This window comes from Neodiprion pinetum, chromosome 3 (assembly GCF_021155775.2).
Source record: "Neodiprion pinetum isolate iyNeoPine1 chromosome 3, iyNeoPine1.2, whole genome shotgun sequence".
NCBI lineage: Eukaryota > Metazoa > Arthropoda > Insecta > Hymenoptera > Diprionidae > Neodiprion > Neodiprion pinetum.
In genome coordinates, this window is record NC_060234.1 from 17,745,046 (window position 1) to 17,764,268 (window position 19,223).

Below are 19,223 nucleotides of genomic sequence, written 5' to 3' on the forward strand. Positions count from 1 at the left end.
CCAATGTGGGTGGTGAAGGTAGTGAAGTTGTCCACTTAGTTGATAGCAGGCCCACTCCTGCTGTGTTCAATGAGAAGGTGTACTCACATAATTAACACTTTGATTAATAGTAACAAAGGAATTTATTAAAGATATAAAGAGTACAAGAGATGTGTAAAGCTTAAGCGTCGACAGGTAATTGCCGCGCCAGAGTCACCATCTTCCCCTCTCGCCTTCTTGGCTTTCTCCTACTTCGCCGCTACTCCCACTCTAGCGCTTAGAGAGAGACAGAGTATCTATACCCCACATTTGGGTGACTTGAGCGCCACCTATGCGCGACTGGCCTAGCGACTAATCTGGCAACGCTGACTTCATCACCCATCGACATAACCTACAAATCAGATGCTCTAGTCTTTTCCAGTTTACTCGTTAATTAGGCAGGAGCAAATTGCTAAATCGTACATATGCTTATAAACCACCAAAAAACAATCACGAGTATAGTCAAGTTCGGCCTAATTATCATTTTTCGACACAGATACGAGTTCGAATCAGCCGACCCCCGAATATTCGGTGTGGAACGAGTGGGCTTTGCTTTTCCCAGTTTCCTCGATAACTGCGAAGGAGCAAATACCGAAACTAATCGACAATTCTTAAGTAATCACGGAGCAATAAGGAGTGATTCGCCGCCGTGAAAAATTATAATTTTTTTGTCGGGTACATGCGTTCGAAATGCTGCTACCCGACCCCTCGTTACGCAACGAGAATGTGTCGTTTTTCACCGTTTTCTTGGAAATTGTGACGGAGCAAATAAGGAAACTGTGAGATTATTGATCAGAAATCGAGGAGAAATCAGAAGCAATTGCAGCTCGGATCGCATCGGCATGTTCTTATTCCGGATAAAATTTCGAATCAGCCGCCTGTCTGCATAACCTGCGGAGCATACGCTGCGGTTTTATCCCGTTTTTTCGATAATTAGGCAGGAGCAAATGTTTAAATTCTCAATATTTTCATGAACAATTGAGGAGCAATTAACAGCGATTGTCACTCGGACTGCATCGACACCTTTTTGGTTCGGATACAATTTCGAATTCGCCGCCCATCGACATAACCTACAAATCAGATGCAGCGTTGTTTTTCCAGTCTTAACGGAAGCCATGAGGGAGCAAATTACGAGATTTGCCGAGCAATCACCAGCGATTCAGGAGCAATTATCGGATTATTCATATCTCAATTCCTCCAAGACATATATCAAAATGAATTCGACCATACTTCGCAATTAGCGTTAACTGAAGAATAAATGTTGCGCTTTTGTTTTGGATATTGAGAGAAAATAAATAAGTAACCCATATTCAAGTATTTGGGTGCTTTATTTAGAAATAAGAACAAAAAGGTGCCTTTTCTTATTCGGCAGACATATATACATATAAATATTAAGTCATGTTTGAGGTTCAATATTTTCATGCAACAGACAATGAATTTGTGTTAAAACAAAAGATTCAGACAGATTCTGTTGATACTTTATTTACTTGACTGACTGAATGAGTTACTTTTTTTTGGCTCTATAAACCTACTGTACTAAAACTTCAGGCGTATTCACATCTTCTTTCTTATCATATAAATCCGTAGGTCTAGTTTTTATGAATTTAGAGTAATTTATCTTAACAATATACAACGCATTTAGCAAACCCTCTTTTCGTTTGTTGCTGATTCATTCGCAAACAATGCAGAAGCAATTTATCAAAATAATAGAATCACAAGAAGCAAGTCAGAGATTATCCTGTTTCGATAGAATAACGAACGTTTTGTCACCCACATTCAATTAAACATGGCGCCATTTTACTGGAAATGTTACCGTCTCACGATACCTGCAACGTTTTTTTTTCGGATGTTCTCGAAAATTATGAGGGAGCAATTGAGAGCAATTAAGGGGCAATTAAACTGTACACGAATTTCCCGGAATTCCACGATTTTCGAAAATTCGCGGAACACCCGGCTGCTGCCGGATATGCATTTTCGTTTTTATCAATGTTCTTGAAAACCGCGTGGGAGCATATAATGAAAAATAGAGAGCAATTAAGAGCTAATTGGCAGAATTTTTCGGCACAAAATTTTTTTTTTAATTCGAAATTCGCAGGCCAACTTCACATAGGTGTAAACTGTAACGAAAAATAACCCAGCGTTATAAGTCTTTATGTATCCTCAGTCAATGTAATGGGTAAGAAAACCATACTTTAATACTGTATAACAATATTCCGTCTTTTCTGATTTTATCTGGTTAATGCGATTGAACCATAGACTTATAGAGATAGACTGGGCGGTCCGTGTACCGAACTGAAGCCCTTGTGACCTCGGTACGGTACCTGGTGGAAATTTCCAGATGCCAGACACTGGAAGCGATCACATAGCTGCAGTTAGACTCATATCAGTAGTTTGGGTCACCAATTACCGATAACGTATTGAAATACACCGGACAACGGTCATCTATCGCTCTAATCATACGAACCGAGGAAAGAGTAATTGTTAAATGAAAGGTTTAAATTGGCTTACCTTTGGAGAATGATCTGGATATGATGAATTGCAGCGTAGATAGCAGAGAGGATTTAACGGAATGTAGTTGTTAGATCTTAAAATAATATGACAAAATGGAGCGGGAAGCTCGCTGGAGTTTAGACAGAGTAACTGCGTAGAAAATGTTTGAATGCAAAAGGCAAAAGGATTTTACCGCGACATTGTACCGAGGACAAGATTACTAATCTAGTGGTAGAAACCAAGAGGACGATCCGATGATCGGCTGCCGTTTTTGTGGGTATCGATCGCTGCGCAAAACGATCCCCCTCTTCGACTCTTTGTCAACTTCTGCGCACCTTCCCCCTTTTTCTAGGAATTAAAACTAGGGTAGGATCTTTGGGTAGGATATCTTCGTCGCATGTTCGTCCGTGATCATAGCTCTTTAGCTATTACTATATTGCGAGCTTTTTATGTATGGTATAACGCCGTTTTGGTGCGACGGTGTGGGCGTAGAGTCGTTGCGCCATCAGCTTCCTATCCATGTGGGTTTTGGTGTTGGGGCAGCAAACCCCCTTGGCTACCGTGCTTCCGCCCCCCTTTTCGTAGGCGTTAGGACCGGGGCCGATTTTAGCTGCTATTTCCTAATATGGTGATCACAATGCACGTGCGCTAGAGATGACCCATGTTTCGTGGTGGTGTCATATATTGCGGACATTGGTGCTGTGTGCACTCGAGCACTGGTCGCGCATGCGCGGGACACGCGAGTCGTGTATGCCAGTTACGGTCTTACATACAGGTCTGGCAAGGAAGGTAGTGGGGGTGGTTCATTTCACGGCCGGTTATTTATCTCACTTTGTGGCCGCCAGTTCGGCGTTTTGATCGAGGATAATCAACGCGTGCACAATGCAGCGCCAACGTAATAATAATATTATTATTGGCACTTTTGCATCCCTACTATCCCCTACCCCACGTACATCCCTAAATAACAGCGCCGCGACATGGCTATTTCAAACACTAAAAACCACGGACAGCAAGAGAACCACGCCGCTCTGTAGAAAATTGGCTTCGTCGCCAGACCTGTATGTAAAGCCCGTATTCATAGTCAGTTCTTAAATTTAAGCACGGTCTTCATACCCTGAAGTCCTATCTCAAGTCATGGTAAACGAGGACTTAGGCCGGTATTCATAGTCAGTGCTTAAGACCGGACTCGAATAAGACGGTCTTATACGAGGCCTTAAGATGGCGTTTGGTTCCATAGACGTCAAACAAGACGGTCTTGAGACGCGGCAAATAAGACGGTCTTCATCAAGTCGGTCTTATTCGAAGCGTGCTTACAAGGTTGCATAGTCCAGTCTTATTTGAAATAAGCATGGTCTTGAGCACGCAACGTTTCATAGTCAATTAACGCAGTCTTATTTACGTATCTTGATCAAGTCGAGTTCGGACTGCACTTAAGCAAATGCTTGTTGCCTAAATATTACTCAATTGTTCTGATGCGTACGAAATTGATAATTACGAATTGTTTGGAAAATATTATATTCGAACAATATAAATTAACAGGAACAGATTGTGAAGGAATGTTTGGGAAATTGCAGCTGGGACGGGATTATTTACTGTAAAAGGGTAGCAACGGAAACTTGCAATTGAAATAGAGGTTATGAGAGCATTCGCTTTGAAAAATTTACGTGGCGCTAACGTTGTTGTGTTCATAAACTATAAAAATACTCAAGAGCTGCATGCCTATACGAATATCTTGCACAGGCTGAGAAATAAAATCCGAGCATCTTATTGGGGGATACATCGGAAATATTTCGAACATAACCGAACGTCGAATAAGACCGTCTCAAGCTCAGTCTTGGCCAAGACGGTCTTGAATGAAATAAGCTAGCGCTTGAGACCAAATTCTTGACGAAGACCGTCTTGTTTTCCGACTATGAATACATAGCATCTCAAGACGGTCTTGAACGAATAAGACGATCTTCACCAAGACGGTCTTAAGCACCGCCTTGAGACCTGACTATGAATACGGGCCTTAAGACCGTGCTTAAATTTAAGAACTGACTATGAATACGGGCCTAAGACCGTGATGCCAGTATACTACACTGCGAGAGAATGCTGAGCGCGATTAGACGAGGATAAAAGAATGGGCCCCATAAGCAGCTTTCTCTTTTTATCCCGCTATCGCATTCACCAACGGGCTACCTCCGAGCTCGCGCGGTCTATTTTTATATGTCTATGGATATGACACTCGTTTCAATTGAATTTTGGTCGGGTTCTAACGGGTCTAACCACTGAATTAGAGACATACTGGAACGCTTAAGCCAACACTCCATGTATGCGTTGAGCTCCGGCAAACGCATGCGGAAGGCGACTCCATGCACGCGGCAGACTTTAGCGCCATGCCACGTACGGAAATCGAAGATGCGTCGTAAAAATGTATACAAACGATAGCTACATAACCTAAAAGAAAGGAATACTCTGTCCCATAATTCCGGGCGGTTTCTCACGTAATGAATTACAAGTTCATTCACGTCATCACAATTATATTCCATAGTGGAATCTTTTGTTGATGTTATTGATGGTTTGTTTTCATAATGTTTTGTACGACATAACCTACGTCGCGTTGACTATTATTTGAGCCATGATTTGAGCTTTGCCAGATTCCGAATGGCCCCGAAGGTTCTCGACTTTAGCCGAATGACGTGCGGTACTGCGGAAAAATTAAAATATTTTGATCTCAACGCAGTGCGGTGCGGCATGCCGGAGGTTGCCGCTGCCGGACTTGCGCCGGGCTCTTGATTGGTCACCGCAGCATTTGCCGGAGCTCAACGCATACATGGAGTCTCAGCTTTAAGCTAAGTACCTTACTCTCGTGACAGGGGGTCGCAGAGAGAGACAGCTTAACAGGGGATATTTGTCCTTTTCTGTACAGTCCCAACCAGAATGTTATCCTTGTAAACAAAACGCATGACCTGGCTATCAGCGGCATTAATGCATATGGCATGTGAATGTCACAATATTTCAAGCGGTGTACAATGTATTCAGTCATTCGCACTATTGTAAACTATTAGCCATCGTTCCTGTACACCTAAAACCACGGACTTACCCAACACTATCCTCACGCATTTCACGTGTACAAGTATGCGTTTTGATTACGAGGACAACTTTCTGGTTGGGACTGTACAGAAAAAGACAAGGATCCTCTGTTGAGCGATCTCTCTCTGCGAGCGAATATACTACCCCAACAGCGAGAGTAAGCGGTTCAGTATATCTCTATTTCAGTGGTTCTAACGCACGTTATTGCTAGATTTTCAAAGCACTAATGATCAGATTTGGACGTGTTACTTACAATGGATGGAATAGATTCCACCTGCGGCAGTTTACAACTAAATCATCACACGATACCGACAACTTCACTTTGGTTGTAGACAATAAGTCCATCGAACAACTGGAAAGGTTATCTTTGGTAAACTTCGGCAGCGCGGAAGGTATCGCCAGACTAGAATCCGCAATTACTTTTGCTAAGCAACTGTGGTTGGTAGAACTCAACGCCGACATCCAGCCAATGTATACCGTGCTCGAAAATCAAAAACTTAAACTTAGAGACGATCAAGTTTTCGATGGTGGTTACACCAAAAAGGTGTTGAAGAACGCCGCTTTAACAGAGGAAGATTACTTTATAGCTCCACCGGGCAACGTTCCCGTTAATCTCACTACCAACAAATACTAGCTACTGTAAATTCTATATGCAAACTGAAGCAGCATGATGAAAGCCAATAAAATATTGTCTCTGCTAGGCACAGACTTTCTGACCGTTTCGGAAACAGAATTTATTTATGGCCCTTCTGGACGATTCCTTCTACGAAATGTCGAAGACGTTTGGTGGAAATATTGTGTTGTATCAGAAAAATACAACGTTTATCCAACTCAGATTTCTCAAGTCTCGAGAACCCTACGATATCTCAGGGACTCGAGATGTGACGGACTACCGTTCGGTCTAGCATCAATAGAAACAACTGAAAATGACCAAAGACAAAGCAAAATGCTTGACCTTCCGCTGCCTCTTTTATGCACAAGAATGAGTGTAATGACGTTCGGTGAGAAAACTTCGGCCAAAGATTTATTCTACAGGAAACAGAGAGAGCGCAAGGCTTGGTGGCGCAAGTTCAGCAATAATCCATCCCGATTTGTAACGACAAATTCTGAAAAAAATGAAAATCGTGAAGTTATGAGTATTCAAGCTCATTTGCCATCTCAAGATTTAAGTGTTGAAGTTGTATCATTTGGCAAAGTGGAATGTTATTTGCAGGTACGATGTAAATTCTTAAATCTTAACTATAATATCTGAATCTAATATATTTATTGCTATGAAGATGAAGTTAGTAACGTTACTGTAACGATGCATGTTTATGAAAAATCATTACTTCGCACGTTTTCGAATGTCTGAAATTTAGTCGACTATGATAAACAAGATATACTCATATTTTATGAAGCCAACTCCTTGCAAGTCATTCTAAAATGGCGCAATAATGATTTTTTCCCCGATGTTTTGTTACGTTAACGTTACTAACATCAGCCTCATTTATTCCTTTCTTTATACGTATATTCTTGATGTACAAATGATTTTTTAATATTATAAGGTATATTTGCTAGTATTGCAGTTATCCTAGTGCAAATATTTTTCTGAAAATTTCACATTTTGCGGAGTTTTTCAGAGAACTTTACATATTTTATTTTTAAAGTCAATTCCTGTTACATAAAATTGTAAAACTTTACTGCATTTTTTTACACTTTGTAAAATTTCACTTCAAGTCCTCGCAAGTGTTTAACTTAAAATCTATTCCTTTTTTATTTAGTAGTATAATATCTCAGAAAAGCTCTGCAGATTCTTGTACAGTTTGCGTGATTCGTACAAACATTCTTGCAAATTCATCACTGTCGTGCAAGCTGTATCAACACTAAAAAATGTCTAACCTAATTGCATAGTCTCGTGTTCAACATGCACTTTTACCTCAAAGTGAACTAAAAATGGCCTTTTGATTGCTCGAGCGAATTGATTTAGTCGATATCCAATTGCTTCGGGAAAGTACACCAGTTCTTGGAAACCAAAATAATTATGTCAAAAAATTCAGTCAAACCAGGAGAAATTTGGCAGAGAATGCGGAGTATTTCAGTCATGGATAATCCCTCGGTATTTAAATATTGTAAAAGTATCTACAGAGTCAGTTGTGTAAAAAGTTACTATGGGTTTCAGAAAATTCTGGAGAAATGCAGATGATTCTATTTAGAATGAGTCCTTCAGTATCTGTTTAGCGTCAATAATTTTTCGAGACTTTCAGCTGATTATGTCATAAAATTACAATGTTGCATAGAAAATAAGGTAAAACATTGGCACGGAATTTATATAAATTAGCAGAGAATCGCATTTTTGCTGTATGAATTTGTTTCAGCAAAGTTCAGAGTATTTGAAGACTTTTTGGAAAAATTTGAAGAATTTCAGAATTATTCTGAAAAATGTGTATCTAGAAGTGAAAACCGTGGTGTAATTAATTCTTTTTTTTTTTTTAATTTATTTACCATTTCAAACCTACATCAAGGTTTATATCTGCTATACAGAGAGGTAGATTACAATGTAGTTATGTTTTCTTTTGACAATCTTTTTATCCAAATTATTTTTTTATACTTTTAGAATACAATTTTTAAGAAACCTAATCATACTTTTACAGGTTTGTACATTGGGTTCTGTAATTATAGCTTCTACAGATATAGGAAGTTGTAGCTTTAGTTTAACAATTCGTTAATAAAATCAGTGCGTTGTTGGTCGTGAAGCGAGCATCGCCAAAAAATGTGATTGATGTTTCAATTTTCTTTACCATGTTTGCATAAACGAGATGCAACTACTTTTATACTAGCGAGTGATTCAGCTAAGTTATAGTAATTAGTGTAATAGCATTCTCTTTGAATATTTTGTAGAAATCTGTGTGCGGTATTTTAATTATGTTGCAAGAAGCTTCGTTCGTGGCAAATTTGGCAAGTGAGTCGGCATTTTCATTTCCTACCAAACCTATATGGGATAGTAACCAGGAAAACTTGAGAATGTAGCTAGAATATATGTTTATAACTTCATTATACTTTCTTTCAATATCATACTAGGATGGGAGCCCATCGTCGGAAAGTTTACGTCATCAAACAACCGGTTAATACATACTCTATTTGAAAAGATAATTACTAAATGATATTAAACAGTCGGTCTACCTAAGCATATCCTAGTGGGACATCCTTAATGAAGGTAATTTACCTGGCATAAACAGGTATGTGACCTACATTACAAAACATGCAGCGGAAATTTATACAGAATACACAGAAATATGAGTTATTTGAAACTACCTTGATCTGTCTTACTTCACCCTGGTGATTACCCACCTCAGCTAACCAGCCTAAAGGGGTGCATTTTTAGTATCTCACCTACCTCATGAAACATCCAGTTTTTTTTAAATTTTATTTCGAAGTTCTAACCATATACTATACAAATATCTTGGTCTGCCTAAGTAAACACTGGCGCACATGTGGGACAGACCAGATTTATAGGACTATTTGCCTTATCAAGAATTTCAATTGAAACACTGTTCATCATGCAATATTAATACGTAATATAAGTGCAATATTACCATGCAATTCGAGTAATGAAAGAACATCGTTTTTTCTGTGAAATTTATTGGTTACAATAATAACAGATAAGCGTGAAATAATAATAGATATGGGGACATATTCAACAAGTATTGCAATATTAAAATTAATATTATGTATTATTAGATATGCAATGTGTACAAAACAATGGAAAACGTAAACATATAGTATTATGCAATTATGATTTGAAATTATTTTTTCACACTTATTTGGTAGTATTGGAATCGTAAATGTCTACCGCCGATTGTGAATCTTCATCTTCGCCTAGTTCTCCTTGACTAGTAATGGCGTTCGCTCTCCTTTACACCACAATGGTGTAAGTTCATTATGTTTTAAAAATACACCATGATCTTCTGCAGAAAGATAAATGCATCGCCGATTGGTAGCATTTTACCACATCGTATTGACAAACATAGTTCGTAAAATTTTTTGTTCCAAAAATCGCCAGTAAGGGAGGATGAGACGTGAATTAAATTTTTTTTAATTGTTCATAAAATTGTGGTCCTTAGTTGTCAAAGCCTAAAATTGCTGGAACATTTCTAGACGGGCAGCATTCACACTGATACAGTATTTTGCGTTATATAACTGCACTGTATATTGTTTAATTACTTCAATTTTTTCAGCGTCGAAAATATCATGAGCAGAAGTTAGAGTTAATCACGAATAGAAATATTTCAGCGATTTTATGCTTTGACAATTAAAGCCGACAATTTTATAAACAATTTTAAAAAATTTAATTCAAGTCTCATCCTCCCCTTGCTGGCGATCTTTGGATGAAAAAATTTTACGAACCATTTTTGTCAATACAATGTGGCAAAATGCTACTAATCCGCGATGCATTTATCTTTCTCCAGAAAATCGTGGTTTGTGTTTACAAGATAATAAACTTACACCATTGTGGTATAAAGGAGAACCAACGCCATTACATATTAATAATGTAATTATACATGATAAGTAATGGCTTGAAGGTGAATTATACAAAGATGAAGATTCATGATCTGCGGTAGACATTTACGATTCCGATACTAACAAATAACTGTGAAAAATTAGTTTCAAATCATAATTACGTAATACTCTATGTTTACTCTATTTTTACTCTTCCATTGTTTTGTACACATTACATAATTTATAATACTGTAATTTTAATTTTAATATTGCAATACTTGTTTAACATTTTCTCGTATCCATTATTATTTCACGCTAATCTGTTATTATTGTAACCAATAAATTTCACACAAAACATGATGTTCTTTCATTACTTGAATTGCATGATAATATTGCACTTATATTACATATTAATATTGTATGATGAACAATGTTTCAATTGAAATTCTGGATAAGGCAAATAATCCTATAAATCTTTACTGCCACGCATGTGCGCCAGTTTTTATTTAGGCAGACCAACATATTTGTATAGTATATGGTTAGAAATTTAAATTTAAATTAAAAAAGCCAGATGTTCGATGACGCAGGTGGGATACTGAAATGTACACCTTTAGGGTAGTTAGCTGAGCACTTCCACCAGGGTGAAGCAAGACAGATCAAGGTAGTTTCAAATAACTCATAATTCTGTATAAATTTCAGATACACGTTTCGTATCGTAGGTCACGTACCTGTTTATGTTAGGTAAATTATCTTGATTAAGGATGTCTTGCTAGGATATGCTTAGGCAGACCGACGGTTCAATATTCTTTAGTATGTTTCCGTTTTAATAAAGTAAAAATTAATCGGATGTTTAGTGACGTAAGCTTTCTGAAGGTGGGCTCCTGTACTACATGTTAAGTAGTTTGATGATTTGCTAAGTTTTGAATTTTTTAAGGTTTGAAGAGCACTCAGAAAATCAGAGAAAAGGAATACGTTACAATTGTTTTGTTGGAGAGCAATATCCATGGTATTATTCAGAGCGATACATTCAGCAGTGTAGACCGATGCATTAGTGTTGCTACTTTTAGTTACACCTGTATGAAAATTTGCGAGTGAACAAGCAAATCCGACGAATTTGTTTTCTTTGTGTTTGCTGCCATCAGTGTATATTGCTAATGCATTACTGTTGTGTAAGAATTAGTCGCGTACAGAGTACGGATTTGTACTGTTCTTAAGTGTTTTCCTAATTCTGTTTCTATAGGTAGAGAGGTTATTACAGTTTCATTATCGTGTTCATATATAATGTAGTTGTTTTGTGTTTTGATAACTAACTCATTTTGTCAGGTCGTTAAGGTTTGCAATGCATTCTAGTAAAATACGTTTTCTTTTGCACTTCATTGGGCAGGTTTGATACGCTATGTTAGCGTACATCGAAGAGTTTCTGTGAGCAAGCACATTTGTTACGTAACAATTGCCTAGAAGCTTTGCTCGTTCAATTAGTAACATTTTCATATGTCTCACCAGATTTTTGAAAAAATTTGCAAATTTTTCACAATAGATTTATTTTCTTCATTTCGCTAATTAAAAACAAATACAAATGGTATAATAATACCGAAAAATCTGAAACAATGAAATTGGAAACAGTAAAAAGGACTATCCACTCCGGCGCTAAGCTTAAAAATTTTGATTGCTGACACACGATTTTTCGGATTTTTAAATTGTCTTGATTAATACCATGGGTTCGAAAAATTGTAGAAAATAAAAACCGCGTCTGAAAATCTACAAAAAAAAAATGAGTGCCTTCCGACGTGAGAACAATCATATAAAAAATCGCGGGCCAAATCCGAGAGGTTGAGGAACTTTTTTTTTCGAATGCCAAGATCTACAATATATCAAAAATCCAAACGAATTCACTGAAACCCAGTTCTCGTAAGATTATTGTGGGGTTCTTTGTCTAGATCATACTCAAAAGATGAAAAAAGGTCACGCAATGTAGAGCCAAATTTTGTTAGGTACTTTTAACTTGTCTGCAACAAGTTTTCCTTGTGAAAGTGACATGACATCTGGCAGTGGTTCAAAGATAATGTTTTATATTTTCGCGTACATATTCGTAATCTTGTTGACAGTCATTTTTAGAAATTCATATTTTTCTTCAAAATTCTACAGAAAACAATTTTTTCGTTTTCGAGTTGTAAATTTCCTTGATACTTCCAAAAATTCACAGTCTCTATTCGAAGCTATAGATTTCCATGGAAATTCGAACAATTCTATAAATTCACGAAATTTTACTTTCAATATATGATGGCTGGTGGACTTTTATATTTAGGTTTTAGAAGCTTGTTTTTAAGAGAATTCAAGGATTTAAAAAAAAAAATATCACTTCATTTCTTTATTTGTAATATTTCATGGTTATACATAAATAAATAATCCACACAGAAACAACTATTTTCAATGACCTGCACTTTATTGTAATTTGGTGTAGAAATTAGTTTCACCAGGGTATCCCAATACATATTTATGTACACATGGTATTATTATGGAATAAAGTATGATGCGAATGTTAATATTTGACGAATAAGTATTTGTTTCTTAGATATGCAGGTCAGTGAAAAAATTTCAATTTGTTTACGTTTCGGTTAATATTTAATGTGATAACTAATTAATTTCCAGAAAAATTCGTAGGTATAGTAATTTCCACCAGGGGTATATTTTCTGCGAGTTTAAAAAAATCCGCGGTGTATTTGCATGGGTAGCGCCATATCATTTTTATTGCAAGATTGTGAAATGTATACTTTTTGCATAGTAGCTTTTGTCTTTCGAAACTTTGTGATATTCTATTCCATGATTTTGTAGCAGCCGCAGAGGACTCTTGCAATCTCGTAGGAAATACTACGATTTCTATAGCGACTTGTATAAATTTATGAAATTGGACAAATTTTTCTGAGCGAAAAATTCTGAGTTGCTTGACTAACGCGACTGGTAGTAATTCTTCTTAGAAAGCTGCAATTCATGTACTTTTTTCTCAAAGACTTTTATTTTTTACGCAATTTTATGAATTTGCATTCTATAATTTTTCAACTTGAAGACTGTCTTAGATTTTTCAGTTCTATTAAAGTGAGTATAATTATTCTCAGAATCCTACGAATTATTTATGAAGGAAAATTTTGTTTTGTAGTAGTAGCGAGGGATAGTTATGTTACGTAGAAAATTTTAACGATTGCAGTTTTTGCTCAAAACATTGTATTTTATTTTATGAAATGTAAGGGTTTATAGGAAATTTTATGAAATTCTGATTCACGATTTTCACATTTCTTTAAAAATTTATGCAATATTGTAGAGAAATTTTACAGAGTTAAACAGAGTTTAATCTTTAAATGGTGGGACTAGTCGACATATCCACCAGCAGTCAATTCGGAGACTCTACATAAGAAATTCATTGTATTTATTTATAAATTTCACGTCTAATAAAAAGTCGATTTTAACTTACATTTCCTCGCCATCGAAAGGTTAACAGAAACATTTTTACCCGGGAAATTTTTAATTACACTTAAAAATTCCTGTAAGAGTGTTTAATCTTCAAGCACTCCTGCAATTGGCAAAAACACCGAGCATGTAGCACATACTTTTGTTAAAGGTATTCGTTCACGATTTCTGTTGTCGATTATAGAAAGCAATTACACATGTACTGCCTGATGAAAGAACATCACAGTTTAAGTAAAACAGTGAAATATGCACTTTTTCAGGTATATGCTTCTGAAAGTGAGCAGTATTTCCTACAGCAGTATTTGATAGTATGTGTTATTTGTATGCACCTATATCCTAAAAACTGGTTCAGGCTTCATGCTGCTACACTGGTAGATGAAGGTGAAGTTGGCGGCCAAATGTGTTAAACTTCTTTTCAACTTAATAACACCTTATGGCTTAATGCTTGTGATTCTATAAAAGTGTTGAATTTTTAGAAAATTTACTAATATCTTCAATTTTTGGATTTCGTCACCCTTTTTCGACCTATAGTAGTACGTGTGAGGCCACTTACTCTGGTTGCTGAGTTTGGCGGTATCACTGGCTGCACTGAACCCATTTTTCAGCAATGAGTCGTTGTGTTTTTATAGCGACTAGAGCAATACATGTATTATCAAAATCCTGCAAACGTTGACTTGCAGGCCTTCAAACACATTATTTCTTCTTCAGATTCAATTTCAATTAGTATTTTTCATTTTAACTCCAAGTTTGAAAATTGACTGATTGTAACTGAAAGAAACTATGTAGAGATAATAGCCAAGAGTTGCATCAGTTGAGTTTGTTTAATGCGTCGTCTTGAAATTTTGAGGTTTGCTCTCTTGAGAAACTACGCAGTCTTACACGGAATTTGATATATCTTACTGTCTTGTTCGTCATGAGATTGAAGTGAGTAAGATTAACGAAACGAAATATTGAGAAAAAAATCAATTTTTTCAAGTTTAGTAGTTGACCAAGGTTTTAAAATGTGAGTATTCCTTGCTTCATTACAGTTTACTGGATTTCGAACAATTCTGTAAAGTTATGGAATAATAATTTCGCTAAATATACACTGTTACACTAATGTTACAAACTTCAATCTCATTATTTATTACAAACACACGATGAGGTTGAAGTTCCTAACATTGATGTATCAAAACGTTTTTTGTTTCTACAAAATAATTCTGAAGTTGCAAAATACAGATTAGTTTTCAGAGTTTCGTAATGTAGCATGTTACATGAGATGTGAAACTTTTACATTTTTTATCATAGGCTGCAGAGAAATGTTTCATCCTTTTATCATATTCTGTGTACAGGGTATTCTATCTCAAATTATATTTTATGCTCTATCACATAAAGCATGCAGGCATAGGAAGTGTTGACCATGAATAATTTTTAATTTGTTTACTTAGCCACATATAAACAGAATAATCAATTTAAGGTACCACCTTGGATTTATTTGCTCCAACATTGATATTCCGCTTTACTGTTAATTTTTTATATTCTACAAATAATTCAACTAAGCAACTAAGTTTTTTTTTACTGAGTCGTTTTTCATGATAAACGAATACCATTTCGTTTTCATTTTACAATCTACATCATGCTAAAAGTTCAGATCATGTTATCTCAAAGTATGAAGTGGAAGCCACTTGCTGATAAATATAGTGTCGATAATATAGAGTTGCTAATTTACTGAAAAATCCTGAGAATAGACTGCAAACCATATGTCTATTTGACTTTTGATAGAGCTGTGTGATATATTCTCGTTATTGTTTAACCAATATGTATTTAAATTGCAGAACTGTCAGAGCGGCAGTATCAGTGAGGCGTACATCGTTGAGCACACAACATCTCTAGAGCTTGCTGTTTTAACACTTTTATGTGACGGGTACGCGGAGGATAAGAAATCATTACATCTTCACCCAAAACTTGCTCCATACAAAGCATTAATTATGCCAGACAATACTGGCAATGAAGAGTTACTTCAGCTTGTCGTGTACCTCAATAATCAATTGAAGGCGGAGAGTCTAAACACAATTGTTTCTTCAACTAGCAATGATGTGCATGTTCTTCAAGTTCCATACATGATCTTAGTAGATAATGACAGTCTTAGAACTGGTATTGTTCAAGTAACAAATCAGTTGACTACTATCAGTGAAAGAGTGCACATAACTGATTTAGTCAAGAACATTGCCGCATGTTGCACTTGAATGATGAGCGATAATGTTTGTAAATGAACAATGTACTTGGAAATAATAATAGAAATAATGATAACGATGATGATGATAATAATAATACCACATAGTTCCAGCTGGGGGTGGTCACACAGGAGGTGGCGGTTTAGTGGGTAGGCCAATCGGGAGTCGCACATGAATGCCAGCCCATACGACTGGCGCGATTGTGTCACTTGGATTCCGCAACTTCACAGATAAAAAAAAAAAAACAAAAAAAAAATCGATATTGATGGTGATAGCAATAATAATGATAATAATAATAATAATAATCACAACTAAAATCCCCTATATCCGATAGGGTATGACACCATGAAGTTTTCTATACACTTGTGCAGGGCAAAGGAGGAGATGGATCAGTGACTATCATTATGTGTTTGCAGCCGTCTTAAGATGTTCAATAGAAATACCCGCATGTATACAAGGGACAAAAAAAACTATAGAATATTCTGCCCAATAGCTGGACTGAATTGAAAACTCAACTCGTCGATCCCATGTCAGAATGGCGTATTTCACACAGCAACCATTAAAAAAACGTTTCAGAAATTTCATAAGGTTTTTTTCTTGGAGAATTTTTATGGGAACCATATATAATTCTCACTACTCTAAGTACAAAGGACTGTTACATCCTGTTAGTGTTTCTTGTTATGAAGCAGTGAGAATAAAAGTAAATCTGGAACTGTGGGAACAAATTGGTTTAATTGATTGAATATTAATTTAGAATGTCTGTGAAAAGTGATATATTGATAGCAGCTCAAGAGGACACAATCGAGATGTTATTAAAAATGGTATGACATACAGTAAAACCTCGTTTATCCGAGCTAATGTGGGAAGGAGGTGTCTCAGATAAGCGAAAACTCGGACAACACCAAAGAAATGAAAAATTTGAATCAGTTTTTATGTATTTGAAATGGTAGAATGAAATTTAATCACAAAAGTATATAAAAGTGAATATCTAACGAACGTAGATTAATCTTTAGGGTACAAAGCATTGTTACTACATATAAACAACAAAGTAGCAATCGCAAAATATTTCGCGCGTACAGCAGAGACACAGCGAATTATCCGAATTTTTCCGTATTATCCGAGCGTACACCTCAATTAATGCGGAGTTCTTGGATAAGTCTGTTACCTCGGATAACGCGGAGACTCGGTTCATCGAAGACCGGATAAACGAGGTTTTACTGTACTTGATGTTACCATTGTAGTATGCTTCTAGCACTAGAATTTTGGTGTATGATTAACAGATAATCTCGGCTCTTGGGGTACAGATCAGTAATCAGGGTGACGACAATTTTATTGAAATGATATTCCCTGATTTTTCCCTGGCTCTTCCTGCCAGAAATGTTAGTATTTCCTGATATTTTACCAACGAGCTTTTGAAATATCAAGCAGCTTTTACGTTCAACAGCACCTAAAATTGTGTACCTGGAAAGAGGCAGGAGGTATAAAAGTTGAACAGGTTTATTTTTAAAGGTAAGTGTGGCTCAATTTACGAAGTAAAATTGAAATTTGCAAATGACTGAGGAATAAAGCAAAACGTGAATCCATTATTGCCGGTAGGACAATGTAACTCCCTGACTACTCCGAATGTTCCCGGTAAGTTGCCACCCTGGTAATTGAGTGATATTAAATTTTGTTTGTATCATAGGCTTCGTTTCAATTAGATGCAATTTGGTCGGCATCACTTACACTCTCGAAGCCTACGATTTTAGTATTAACGATCACTTATTAATTATTGTTATGGGGGCAATGGAAGCATTCAAAAAGATTTATCATTTACATTATATATTACTTGTATTTATATATACTATATTTTGGAAATTTTATATGATAGTTTTGAAAAGTATTGTAACAAGCGTTTGCGAAGACAGCTTTGAATCTTTAAATACTAGTTTATTTTTAGAATCAAATCTACAAATACGATGATTTCTTGACTAGGTAACGCAAGCCGCACGATTATCTTCCATTACACGCACTGACATAAATAAGTGGCTCTTGGATGGGTTCGTTAATCCAGCTATATGTCGGGCATTTTAAGCTTAATAATTGTCTTTTAATTAGATTACAACCGCGATTATCCGAATTATTATGTGTGGATTGTGGACCCACCTTAGATAGAATCATTGAAGGACTTGAATAATATGATTTACAGAAATAAAGCAGTTTTGTATAACCATGCAAATTATTGCTCGTGCCTGTCAATACTCACGCGGATACTACGGCAGCATATAACTCGCAGACAAGTGTGAATAATCGGGAAATCGAGTAATCGAGGCTCTGATATACTGTAACGTGTGCGGTTTCCTTGAGGCTTGTACTTAAGAGAAAACCCTGTTATTGTGTAGTTCTTTTGCCTTAACCCTTGAAATTAAGGTAAATATGAATAATATGAAGGACCTCCTCTGATGAGCAAAAAGAAGGATCGGTCTTTCCGACCCAAATACACCCTGAATCATTAGTTATACGGACTTAGGTGATTCCAAAGCCGTCTTGGTTTATGAACAAGCACTTCCTTATGCTCCCTCACGTGAGACAAGAGCTGTGTTGCTGTTGCTACCGATCGGAGACAAGAGAGTGAGGTGAGGCCACATTTATTATTGTGCATCCTTTGCATGATTGATTCAATGTGATTACCATTTTTTCTTTGTCAAAAAAGCGTATCGATGGAATTTTAATTAATCTCTGGTCTTTCGATTCATCATGCATTTCATTTTCACTAATAAATTGTCGCTATAGTCACATACATTCATCATACAATTATTTTATTTTGTTAAGGTGCCGCTGACCTGGATCTAAAAGTTGTAATCGATCGAAGCGCCCTCTGCGTAAGTTTTCTCGGTTCCAAACCATTCGAAAGTGGTACTCTCCACCGGGGAGTAGCGCAACACAATATTAGACAAAACGCGGTCGGTAAAAGGCCTGAATCTGAGTCGGTAACCATACCACCAGGATTGACCCGAATTTTGCATGCAAATGATGACGTCATGTGTGTAGCGATTGCATCACGACCGAACTGATTATTTTGATAGTTTTACGGTGAATATAGCAAATTCAATTTATTGTTCCGTGAAACACCCTTGAATATGGGACATTCTTTGACGAATCGGAGAGATTTAGATAAAAATCGACCGACACAATTTTGATGTAGCTTAAAATTGTTTCACGGGTTCTATATCGAAAAAATAGGGATACGTATTCGAGGATTTTTTTATTTTACATATTTCGTAACATAGAGGAGATCGAAAATTTGATAATTTGGTGTTTTCTGGCACGGAGAACTCATTTTCAAAAATTCATAACGCCGGCTCTCTTTGAGCTGAAAAGTTCGTTTTTTCAACCCAAAGCGAATAAAATAAATTTTAATGCAACAATTGTTTCATTTACGAGTATTCCGAAATTTATATTGTTATAAATAATTAATATGTTTAAATCGATTTTTAGCTATTGCCTTCA

General features: G+C 36.4%; 2 protein-coding genes across 2 annotated transcripts; both read left to right on the forward strand.

Moving 5' to 3' along the window:
* The first annotated feature begins 5,431 nt into the window (after positions 1–5,431).
* GatC (glutamyl-tRNA(Gln) amidotransferase subunit C, mitochondrial) lies at positions 5,432–6,217 on the forward strand. Its single transcript, XM_046615067.2, has one exon. The coding sequence runs from the start codon at positions 5,810–5,812 to the stop codon at positions 6,215–6,217; it is 408 nt and encodes a 135-aa protein (XP_046471023.1). The 5' UTR covers positions 5,432–5,809.
* A 33-nt stretch (positions 6,218–6,250) lies between these two features.
* Positions 6,251–16,056, forward strand: DNApol-gamma35 (DNA polymerase subunit gamma-2, mitochondrial). Its single transcript, XM_046615056.2, has 2 exons — positions 6,251–6,796; positions 15,336–16,056. The coding sequence occupies exons 1-2, from the start codon at positions 6,251–6,253 to the stop codon at positions 15,744–15,746; spliced, it is 957 nt and encodes a 318-aa protein (XP_046471012.1). The 3' UTR covers positions 15,747–16,056.
* Positions 16,057–19,223: the final 3,167 nt, after the last annotated feature.